Genomic DNA, 12,039 nt, shown 5'->3' on the forward strand with positions numbered 1-12,039 from the left:
CGACTGAGCCCTGCGGGCCGGCCCTATAACTACTTTTGGCTCGGTCTCAGCTTATCCCCTCATTCCATACATTCTTTGTTGCTTGGCTTATCGCTTCTTGACTTCTTGATAACTAGGTCAATATGGAAAGCATCGCAGCTACCGAGTCGCAATGGCTATCACAACTAGCAGCAATGCGCCAGGCTATTGCCGATCTGAAGCTCCCCCAAGACCCTCCTCATGAATCGATCAGCTATGGAAGTGATATTGATCTGGACATTGACGACGACTATTCGTCCCCAGGAACAAATGATGATGTGTGGGATATCATCAGCTCGGACGATGAAACCTCCGACGATCTGGATGACTTGGATGGATCCGACGGACTCTATCTCACAACAGGGTCCTCATACAATCGGGTTTGGCTAGAAGATAAGTGCCAGGATTTGGCCATGCGAAGCTCAACTATGGATGCAACAGAGCTTGCTCAGCAAGTCATTGCCACCCTGGCTGCTGACAGCAATGATGAGGAGCTGCAAATGTCTTTGGCCGAGGTTGTTGGGTTCGATGACCTGGATCTGGTTATTGAGCTTATTGCACACCGAGGAGAAATTTTGTCGGACAAGGGACCCCGCTTGGAATCTCAGACAGATGGGCTCATGGCAGGTAGACTCCAAACACGAGCAGAGAGAGAACATGCTCTGCAACAGCGCGACTTCGAACATAAGAGCGCAGCGTTGATGCCAGCCCAAACCCGATCGGAGCCTTCCTACCCCCATGTTTTCAAGCAACACACCTCTGGAAATACACTTTCTGCCAATGGAAAGAAATATGGACTGCCTCTGGGTAGCGAGCAGATTGAGGAACCGAAGTACACTGAATTCGCGATCCCGGCGTCGAAGGTCGGAACACTTGGAAAGGGCCGGAAACTTGTGGAGATCGCTGAAATGGATGGCCTCTGTCGGGGTACCTTCAAGGGCTACAAATCTCTCAATCGTATGCAAAGCTTGCTCTACGACGTTGCATACAAAACCAGCGAAAACATGCTTATTTGCGCGCCGACTGGTGCGGGTAAAACGGATGCCGCCATGTTGACTGTTCTCAACGCTGTGGGAAAGAACACATCTCCCAATCCGTTGGAAAATCCAGAAGCGACTGAATTCACTGTCCAGGTTGACGATTTTAAGATTGTCTATGTTGCCCCCATGAAGGCTTTGGCTGCTGAAGTGACGGAGAAACTCGGGAAACGTTTAGCCTGGTTGGGGATCAAGGTCCGCGAACTGACTGGTGATATGCAGTTAACCAAGCGAGAGATCGTTGAAACCCAGATCATCGTTACCACCCCTGAGAAATGGGATGTTGTAACGCGGAAAAGCACTGGAGACACAGAGCTTGTTCAAAAGGTCCGCCTTCTCATTATCGATGAAGTCCACATGTTGCACGATGAGCGAGGAGCGGTCATCGAATCCTTGGTCGCTCGAACCCAACGTCAGGTCGAAAGCACACAGTCCCTGATTCGTATTGTTGGCCTATCCGCCACCCTTCCGAACTATACTGATGTAGCCGACTTCTTGAAAGTGAACAAAATGGCCGGCATGTTCTTCTTCGATCAATCTTTCCGACCAGTACCTCTTGAACAACACTTCATTGGTGTCAAAGGAAAGCCCGGCTCCAAACAATCTCGTGACAACATTGACTCTGTCGCCTACGAAAAGGTTCGCGACATGATGGAGAGAGGCCACCAAGTCATGGTTTTCGTCCACTCACGCAAAGATACCGTAATGACTGCCAGGATGCTTATGCAGCTAGCTGCAGAGGAGGGCCGAGAGGATTTATTCAGCTGCCATGATCACGAAAATTATTCCAATGCCCTTCGTGATATGAAGCACGCACGTGCGCGCGAACTGCGTGACCTATTCGCTAGCGGATTTGGTACCCATCATGCCGGAATGACTCGAAGTGACCGCAATCTGATGGAGCGAATGTTTTCAGAAGGTCTAATCAAGGTACTTTGCTGTACTGCCACTTTGGCGTGGGGTGTCAACCTTCCCGCAGCCGCGGTTGTTATCAAAGGCACTCAGTTGTATAACCCCCAAGAGGGTAAATTCATTGATCTGAGTATTCTCGATGTCATGCAAATCTTTGGTCGTGCAGGTCGTCCACAATTCCAGGACACCGGTATTGGATTTATCTGTACTACTCATGACAAGTTGAGCCACTACCTATCTGCAGTCACTGCACAGCAGCCCATTGAGTCGCGCTTCTCTAGTCGACTTGTGGATAACTTGAATGCTGAAATCTCGCTTGGAACAGTCACATCTGTTCCAGAGGCTGTGCAATGGCTTGGTTACTCCTACCTCTATGTGCGCATGAAACGTGAGCCGAGAAACTACGGCATCGAGTTTGCTGAGTTACGCGATGATCCAATGCTGGTCCAAAGGCGGCGGCAGTTGATCTTGCAAGCAGCACGGGTGCTACAAAAGAGTCAGATGATCATCTTCAACGACAAGACTGAAGATCTCAAAGCCAAGGATGTCGGTCGCATCGCAAGTCAATACTATGTACTGCAAACCAGTGTCGAGATTTTCAACGACATGATGCGTCCCCGCTCTGGTGAGGCAGATGTACTCAAAATGATCAGTATGAGTGGAGAATTCGACAACATCCAATCCAGAGACAGCGAGTCGAAAGAGCTTCAGCGACTCCGCGACGAAGTTGCACAGACTGAAGTTGCCGGAGGAAATGACACGCCACACGCAAAGACAAACCTCTTATTGCAAGCCTATATCTCTCGCGCCAAGATTGAGGACTTTGCTTTAGCCTCTGATACTGGATATGTTGCCCAGAACGCGGCACGTATCTGCCGTGCTCTCTTTATGATTGCGTTAAATCGTCGCTGGGGCTATCAATGCCAGGTTCTGTTGTCTCTTTGCAAGTCCATCGAGAAACAGATCTGGCCCTTTGACCACCCTTTCCGTCAATTTGACTTACCTCAGCCGATCCTACGTAACCTTGATGAAAAGCTTCCAACTACTTCCATCGAGTCGATGAAAGAAATGGAGCCTGCGGAGATTGGTCAACTTGTTCATAACCATCGCATGGGCAACACATTGTCCAAGCTCCTGGACAATTTCCCAACTCTGAGTGTTGAGACCGAGATTGCGCCGCTTAACCGCGATGTGCTTCGTATTCTTCTTTCCATCTACCCCGAGTTCACCTGGAATGATCGTCACCACGGAGCATCCGAATCCTTCTGGGTCTGGGTCGAGAACTCGGAGACATCGGAAATCTATCATCACGAGTACTTCATCCTAAGCCGGAAGAAGCTTTATGCTGATCATGAGCTCAATTTCACTATTCCGCTGTCTGATCCCCTTCCCAGCCAAATCTACATCCGTGTGATCTCTGATCGCTGGCTGGGTGCTGAAACCGTTAGCCCGGTTTCTTTCCAGCACCTCATTCGGCCGGACACTGAAAGCGTATATACTGATCTACTCAATCTCCAGCCACTTCCTATATCGGCTCTTAAGAATCCCATTCTTGAGGAAGTGTATGGGCAACGCTTCCAATTCTTCAACCCTATGCAGACACAGATCTTCCATCTCCTTTACCATACACCAGCCAACGTTCTCCTTGGTTCTCCAACTGGTAGTGGAAAGACTGTTGCAGCTGAGCTGGCAATGTGGTGGGCTTTCCGCGAGAAGCCTGGCTCCAAGGTTGTCTACATTGCACCCATGAAGGCCTTGGTCCGTGAACGAGTCCAAGATTGGCGTAAGCGTCTCACCAGGCAGATGGGTCTGAAGCTTGTTGAGTTGACCGGTGACAATACACCTGACACGCGTACGATTCGGGATGCCGATATTATTATCACCACACCTGAGAAATGGGACGGTATCTCACGTAGTTGGCAGACCCGTGACTACGTCAGGAAAGTGAGCCTCGTCATTATTGACGAGATTCACTTGCTCGGTGGTGATCGAGGTCCTATCTTGGAAATCATTGTTTCCCGAATGAACTATATCGCTTCCCAATCCAAAGGATCTGTTCGACTGATGGGCATGTCCACCGCCTGTGCCAATGCTTCTGATCTAGCCAACTGGCTTGGTGTCAAAGAAGGTCTGTATAACTTCCGTCATTCAGTTCGCCCGGTTCCCCTCGAGATTTTCATCGATGGGTTCCCTGAACAACGTGGTTTCTGTCCCTTGATGCAGTCAATGAATCGCCCAACTTTCCTCGCGATCAAGAACCACTCACCAGAGAAGCCAGTCATCGTCTTTGTTGCTTCTCGCCGACAAACTCGTCTGACTGCTAAGGATTTAATCAACTACTGCGGTATGGAGGACAATCCTCGTCGGTTTGTGCGAATGTCTGAAGATGATCTGGAGTTGAACCTCGCGCGAGTGAAAGATGATGCTTTAAGAGAAGCCCTCAACTTTGGTATTGGCTTGCATCATGCTGGTTTGGTGGAATCGGATCGCCAACTGGCAGAAGAACTCTTTGCCAACAATAAGATCCAAGTTCTTGTGGCAACTAGTACTCTTGCCTGGGGTGTTAACCTTCCGGCGCATCTTGTCGTTGTCAAAGGCACACAGTTCTTCGACGCTAAGATTGAAGGTTATCGGGACATGGACTTGACTGATGTTCTGCAAATGCTCGGTCGTGCCGGTCGCCCGCAGTTCGACACCTCTGGTATTGCGCGCATCTTCACGCAGGACTCAAAGAAGGCTTTCTACAAGCACTTCCTCCACACCGGTTTCCCCGTCGAGTCTACCCTGCACAAGGTTCTCGACAACCATCTCGGTGCTGAGGTATCTGCTGGAACCATTGGGACGCAACAAGATGCACTGGACTACCTGACCTGGACATTCTTCTTCCGTCGGTTGCACAAGAACCCCTCGTACTATGGTCTCGAGATCTCTGCAGAGGAACAAAACACCATGGCAGCTCAGGCCACAGCTCAAGATTTCATGGTTGAATTGGTTGGAAAGTCGCTCAACGACCTCGCAGAATCGTCCTGTGTTCTCGTAGACTCAGCTACTGGAGAGGTCGACTCCACTCCCTTCGGCAAGATCATGAGTTATTACTACCTATCGCACAAGACGATCCGGTACCTCGTGTCCCATGCCAAGCGTGATCCGACTTTCCAAGATGTCCTGAGCTGGATGTGTTCTGCAACCGAATTCGACGAGCTTCCTGTTAGACACAATGAAGATCTGATAAATGCAGAGTTAGCCCAGAACTTGCCACTGTCTATTGACTGTATGGGCGATGCGCCCCTCTGGGACCCACATACCAAGGCGTTCCTCCTCCTTCAGGCCTACATGTCGCGGATCGATCTTCCGATCACTGATTATGTTGGTGATCAGACGTCTGTGCTCGATCAAGGCATTCGTATCATCCAGGCCTCAATTGATGTCATGGCTGAACTTGGGTATCTTCCTGCGTGTCAGATGTTGATGACTCTTCTCCAATGCATCAAGTCGGCGCGCTGGCCTGAAGACCACCCGTTGTCGATTCTACCAGGCGTTCCGACCGAGAAATCACCCAGTGGTCTCCCGGGAACTCTTGTATCGCTCTCCTCGCAGCCTGCTGGTGCAGTTGCTGCCCTTGTCAAGAAGTTAAACCTTCCATTCAATTTTACTCGCATTACGTCCCAGCTGCCCCACCTGTCGGTCTCGGTTGCGAGTATCTCTGCTAAGGGCATCGCCGTGTCTCTGACCCGGCGTAACCAGCCCACAACTGCCGAATGCAAGGTCTATGCCCCTCGGTTCCCCAAGCCACAGACCGAGGGTTTCTTCTTGATTGTTTGCAGTGCTCTACCGAATGGCATGGATGGTGAACTGCTTGGCCTCAAGCGTGTGTCGTGGCCACCAGTATCCAAGCGTAATGGCAATGGGAATGGCAATGACAACGATAGGGGCAAGGGCAAGGGCAACAACGGTGCGGGTTCCAGTCGCGGAGGATCTGTCAACGATAACAAGGGCGGCCTGTTGACTGTTCGGTCTAATGTTAAATTCCCCGAGGGCATCCTCGCGGATTCCACTAGCACCAGCACAGCTCGGGTGAATATCAAGGTCATCAGTGACTCGTACGTTGGCATGGCATGGGCTGTCTCCAACGTTGAGGTTAATTTGGATACTGGCATCGAGACCATCGAGACGCAGACTGTGGAAGAGTCGAGCGTTCCTACCAAGGACTAAACGCAGGTGCTTAAACCATTGGCTGGTATATTGACGTAAATACATAGCTCCAGTCTTCACAAATAAATGGAAAACCACTTCTTCAGCGCTTCAAACCTCCCCTCCTAGGTTTCAAATGAATCAATGACCCTTGTCCTTCCACCCATATTCAACTTGACGACACCGTTAACCATCATAATCTTCCCAACAACAAAAACATCATTCGTGTTCTCCAACATCTCACTCTTCAATAAAGGCAATCCTGCCGTCTCCCCATTTCGAATGAACTTGACAACAACGAAATTGTGTTTTTCCACGGTCTCCCAACTTGTGAAGCGATTCATCACTTCGAAATCATGCTGAACAAAACTCCAGTTCCGCAAACGAATAGTAGGAATTCCACAGCTTATCCGCAGCATTGCGATAATGGTATATCCATACTTTCTGCTCTTTGCGCGTTTGCTTCAGTATATTGTCGTAAATCAGTCGCAGTTCCTGCGAGCCCAGGTTCTTCGTTACCTGCCCCGAGATCAGCAGCAGAGGACTTGTTGGCCCGTCTCCACCGAACGCTACGTCCAGACGATACTGTACGCCGCTGCTTAGACGGACGATGTTGACGATGTGTGCCCTAGTTTCACCGTTTAGTCGTCTTGATTTGGTGATATAATGCATAATTGTGTGGTCACTGGTTTTGTAATCTCGGGTGATCCTCTTACCATCCCCTGAATTCCCATTGCGGTATACCATCTATCCGATCCCGGCTCCGACCGACCACTCATCGTGTGTACTGGGAATCCTAGGCCGCGCAGAATGTGGCTGAAGAGAATGCCTATCTCCAGATAGTAGCCTCCTCGACAGGACCAGGGGTTGCTCTCGCTTCCTCCGATGACTTTGTGGTGTAGACCTTCTCGGGTTGGATATCTGCTAGTTGGGTAGCGGAATAGTGACATGTCAGGTTGTCGTATGGGAATCGGGTGATCTAGCACTGGAAGAGATCTTTCAATGCTTCTTCGGTTTTGAGGAATGATTCTGGCTGGTTGATGTATTGTACATATTGATCTGGTAGAGCGATGTAGTTCAGATATTTGGTCAATTGTGCCGGTGTATAGGCGGAGGCCAGTTTCGGAGTATCCATTTCGTCGGTTCTCTGGCAAAATATGGGACGAGCTTTTCTGTTCTCTTCAAATGTTTAGATGTCTTGGCATTGCAGGTCGGACCTGAGACAAACAAAGGTGCATGCACCCCAGTGGCTCATATCTCAAAGGGACATGGGTAGCCCCAAGGTAGACAAAAGTCCACGGTGTGGTATTGGATTATTTGGAGCTGTGATTTGAGTGTCCTTGCATAATATTTGGAAGAGCCATTTTATCTAGTGCATACTTACAACAACAAGTGCATGTGAGATGTAGTAGACAAAGAAACAAAAAGCGGATCATGGATTAAGATGCTGTAGAAAATATGAAGACCATATGCAGAGAAGGAAGGATGCATATGGAAGAAGGTACGGAAGATAGCAAAGGGGAATCAGGTATGAAACAAAAAGCTAAAGAAGGAAAGAAAGAAAGAAAGAAAGCGAATGGCGTAGAATGTCACAGACACTCTATCTGCAACTCCTGTGAGACACCGGGTCGGTGCCCACGGTGAGCATCTGTAATCTGCGGTGTCATAGGTCTTCTGTGAACAACCCGCTCCTCTGGATCCAAATGATCAACTCTCATGCCGATGGGAACCAGAACCTGCCTCTTTGCCCGGGAGACAGAGACAGAGCGTGCTGTTGAGACCTCAATCCTTGGGGTAGGACGCCGAGGCTCTGTTTCAAACTCCTCTTCAGCGGTCTCAATGGTCTCAACGGCATCGGCGAATGGCATGCGCGTGGAATCTGCTGGGGATACGGCGGATCTAGGGCCAGTTGAGGCTGATGATGGGGACATGATTCGGTCAATCTTGCTCTGCGTCGCGTTCAGTGCTGAAGGTGAGCTTCGAGATGTACTGGGGGATAGCATGTCCTTTGTTGATGCTTGTGAGTGGCCTTCGGTTTGAACTCTGAGATGTGGGCGTGCCGAATCGTTGGTTCTGCGGTGGCTCGATGTCTTATTCGGCTGATTCTGTGTGGTCTTATGTTGTGGTGAAGTAACCTGAGGCTGTTTTATTATGGGTCGCGGCAGCGAACCCTTTCTCGGTTGTGGATGAATCCGGGGTTGAGCAACCGGCTTTGTTGCAACAATATTGTGCGATTGGACGCCCTGTTGTTGCCTGGTCTTTTGCGGGGATGGAGTCTTCTTCTCTGGCTGAGCACTTTTCTGTAGTGGAGAAGATGTAATCTGTGGCTCCGGCCTGATGGCAGGAAGAGGCTTGTCATAGCTATTAGAAGACCGAGGGGTATTGGAACGTTCAGAGAAAAGCTTCGGAATGACCGGTGACTCGAACGATGAGAGACTGCCCATATTTGAACCATGATGGATCTGTGGCGCAGGCATCTTCGATGGGCTTTCGGCAGGGAGTGTGTTTGCCCTAACCAGTGGGTTCGGTCCACGGGAAAAATTATGTGTGCCGAGTACCTGGGCCGCTTTCGAAGGCTGTGAAGATGGAAATAAGGTGAAGCTTGATTGCGCTGGTGAAGTTGCCCGGCGTTGGGGCATTGGGGGCGGTGTAGGTGATTTTAGGAAGCCCTATATTAGTGCATCGATTAGTCTTATGCTGGTTTCTGATCGACGAAAATCCATACATTTGCATCTGGCACGCGAAGATTTTCCAATGTCCTGGCCCTTCTGGCCAGCAGTGAGGGTTTTTGGTTCTTATTGACGACGTCACTGAACATGACACTGTAACGCTCCATCTGAACATCTGGGATGTCGACACTCAGTAAGAGGCGTTGGGTACTTGCTTCAACCTTTGGTGGCTTGTTGCCGAGTGAAAGGGTCCGACTCCGCTGGGGAGCTTGAATGCTTCGGCCAGGCATATTTCTGGGATCGATCTCAATTTTCGGCCACTCCTCCGTCGAGTTCTTTCTCAGTCGTGCTTTCTGCGGTTTCTCTGGTAGTTTATAGTTGTTGCTTTGTGGTTTGACTTCGCTTTCTTGTGCGCTATCAGGAAGCGATGTAAGCGCATTCTTCGCCTTGAAGAATCCGCCAATTTTCTTCCACTTGCTTGGCTTATGGGCTGAATCTCGTTCTGCAAAAACGGATGTATCAAATCTAGGTGGTGGTAGAGGCTCGTCTTTGGTCAACAGACCGGGACTACCCAGCGCAATGCCTATCATGTGTTCTTCGGTCTGGGTACGGCCTGACCGGGTGGTTTGAATGGCCTCATCCGGTGGTGCGGTTATGCTAAAGTCGAAAGTTGCACCTTCGGCCGGGGGTGGCTTTCTGAACCACCCATCTCCCGTAGAGGGCTGGCTGAAATCCCACTGTCCAATCATGGCAGGTTGAGCTGGATGCTGTGAGCCTTCAAGAGAGCGAAGATCGTTTCGTGGCAAGGCATCGGAATAGGTTAAAACAGGAAATGAGATGGTATCCTTAGTGGCTTGCGTGCGAGATTGCACTGTGGTCACACCTCTTGCCATCTTGTACTAGTATATTGGAAACCAGCCCATATGCGATAGAAAATGAGTGTAAGAAGAGAAAAACAAAAAGTAAGAAAATGATATTAAAATGAGATGCCAAATTGTAAAAAGAAGAGATGGGCCTTCCAGAAGGCCAGCAAAAATCGAAGAGAAACCAAAGAAATAGCGAGACATCAGGGTTTCGCCCAGTATATTAATGAAAAGTAAACGATAGATTGAGTGGATCAAATAAACGGACCGTGTAAATGAGACGGCAAATTAATTTCAACATCTCCATCCGAACTCTGCTAGAGGTTCAGTCCCAGACTAAGCCTGTTGGCGCGTACCAACAAAACATGAGAATTGACCCCAAACACTCACCAAATTCTGTTTTGGAATTTGAGGGGCGTCTCAGCGCTAATAGCAAAGCTGTATGAGATGCTTATTTCCCGCGGGACGAATGAGCGCCGCGGTCGCAGGTTGATTAGCTCGCTACCACGTTGGATCGGGCCAAGCCATGCAGGAGGCGTGTTTCACCTGGTCAAAACTGAGACAAGGCGTTGTATCGTGCGTTTTACCCTTGAATAAGGGGGAGGATTCAGCTCGGATCGAATGGATATCCACATGATTCAATGGTCACATCGTGAATTCTCCGACTTCGCATTATGAGTCGCCAATGCGATGTGATGCCAAGCGTATCTCTGGTTCCAATGGTATGTCTGTGTCCCAAGGTGTAGACCAGACACTAGCTGAAACGCAAGATGAATCTCGGAAATGGCGGTCAAATCAGAATTAGGGTAGTGGACCCCTTGAAGGTCTGAGGTTTAGGCACTAAGGCACTAAGGCAGTCAGGCACCAATGTACTTAGTCAGCAAGATATCAAGGAATCAAGGCATCAAGGCATCAAGGCAGTAACCGTGATGATCGACGGTACATGAAGTGACTGAGCGGACTGGGCTGACTGGACTGGTAGCGGGATGTTATATGTATGACATACATAACTCTTGACATGTCTCATTTGAATAGACACATCCAAAAAGTTGTTCTTATTTGTTAAGCTACTTTGTATATTACAGGATCTCCCACCGCTAGTTGGAGAATATTAGATATCATCCAGCTACAACATAAAAACGCACCTACACACATACACAGATAGTATAATAACCTACTTAGTGTAGAGAAAATGAATAGTATATTCCAAATCGACAGATAAATAAATACACCACAACATAATGTAAGCTTGTTATCCCAAGGCAGTTGCAAACGGTGGGATCGTCATATGGCGGGGTCCTCTCCCGACCGCCACAACTTCCTCCCCCCCCACTAACTCCCCTTCTTCTCCCAGCTCTCCTTTTTCTGTATATTCAAAAGGTGTGCGCTGAAATTTCTGCTTTCTTTTCTTCTCTGACCTCTAACTCAACCATCTCCAGCGTTATTCTCTCAGCTACTTTACAGTCATCATGGGCGAGCACTCAGCAATCTGGCAAAGTATGAATCACCTTGAACTGCTGCACACTGCAAACTGACAGTTCAACCCTTGCGTCTTCGAGTCGGCTAACAAAAGATTCTGTTTAAATTAGGCTATGTCGACTCCAGGTACATCATATCACCGTCCCTCCTCGACCCCTGATATGCCCCTCAATTGTTACCCTCGAAATCAAAACATCCCACTGTATTTATGCTATACATATGCTGACAACATTCGTTCTTACAGCCTGATGGGCTCGGGTCAATTCGACAAGGCTGGTATTCTCGCCGCTGACTTCTCCGGTGTCGAGGCTGCCTCGCCCGGCTTCGCGGTAAGCTCGCCTGTTGTTTTCCCTCGTGCGGGGTGGGGTCACAGACGTGGACACTGTCGCTAACTTTGGTTTATCAAAATATAGCTCTCCCAGGAGGAGATTAACTCACTGATCACCGCCTACACTTCTTCCGACCAGGCTTTCGCTAACGGCTTCTCCGTCTGCGGTGAGAAGTTCGTCACCATCCGTGCTGACGAGCGCAGTGTATACGGCAAGAAGGTAAAAATACCCGTTCCACTCGACCCCTAAACACCTCGGGAATTTTATTATAACATAACATCGGGATCTATGCTAATCTATTTTGGTCTGTGATATAGGGTAAGGAGGGTGTCATTGTTGCCCGTGCCTCCTCTTGCACCATCATTGCCCACCACAGCGAGGCCGTTCAGACCACCAACGCCGCGACCGTTGTCGAGAACCTCGTCGACTACCTCAACAACCCCCGGTAAATTGGAAAATATGCAATGATAACTAAATGATGTGATGAGTTGAGGGGTTTGTGAAGAATAGGAAATAAAGGAGCATTCGATTATTTCTCTGT

The 12,039-nt window shown here is 49.2% G+C and overlaps 4 protein-coding genes across 4 annotated transcripts; 2 read left to right on the top strand and 2 right to left on the bottom strand.

Annotated features, from left to right (window-relative positions):
* Positions 1-122: 122 nt before the first annotated feature.
* N7487_005271 (RNA helicase SLH1) lies at positions 123-6,179 on the top strand (the record flags this gene model as incomplete). Its single annotated transcript, XM_056873018.1, has 1 exon — positions 123-6,179. One exon carries the CDS (start codon positions 123-125, stop codon positions 6,177-6,179), a length of 6,057 nt encoding a protein of 2,018 aa, XP_056730738.1.
* A 104-nt stretch (positions 6,180-6,283) lies between these two features.
* On the bottom strand, positions 6,284-6,830 carry N7487_005272 (Arylamine N-acetyltransferase; the record flags this gene model as incomplete). The annotated part of the gene is made up of 2 exons (XM_056873019.1): positions 6,284-6,598; positions 6,678-6,830. The coding sequence occupies 2 exons, from the start codon at positions 6,828-6,830 to the stop codon at positions 6,284-6,286; spliced, it is 468 nt and encodes a 155-aa protein (XP_056730739.1).
* A 917-nt stretch (positions 6,831-7,747) lies between these two features.
* On the bottom strand, positions 7,748-9,720 carry N7487_005273 (uncharacterized protein; the record flags this gene model as incomplete). The annotated part of the gene is made up of 2 exons (XM_056873020.1): positions 7,748-8,827; positions 8,884-9,720. 2 exons carry the CDS (start codon positions 9,718-9,720, stop codon positions 7,748-7,750), a joined length of 1,917 nt encoding a protein of 638 aa, XP_056730740.1.
* Positions 9,721-10,619: 899 nt separating this feature from the next.
* On the top strand, positions 10,620-11,947 carry pfy1 (profilin; the record flags this gene model as incomplete). The annotated part of the gene is made up of 7 exons (XM_056873021.1): positions 10,620-10,629; positions 11,045-11,070; positions 11,130-11,187; positions 11,280-11,295; positions 11,414-11,498; positions 11,583-11,717; positions 11,816-11,947. The coding sequence occupies 7 exons, from the start codon at positions 10,620-10,622 to the stop codon at positions 11,945-11,947; spliced, it is 462 nt and encodes a 153-aa protein (XP_056730741.1).
* Positions 11,948-12,039: the final 92 nt, after the last annotated feature.

Source organism: Penicillium crustosum (genome assembly GCF_028827405.1).
Source record: "Penicillium crustosum strain IBT 35664 chromosome Unknown utg000002l_segment0_segment0, whole genome shotgun sequence".
NCBI classification, from domain to species: domain Eukaryota; kingdom Fungi; phylum Ascomycota; class Eurotiomycetes; order Eurotiales; family Aspergillaceae; genus Penicillium; species Penicillium crustosum.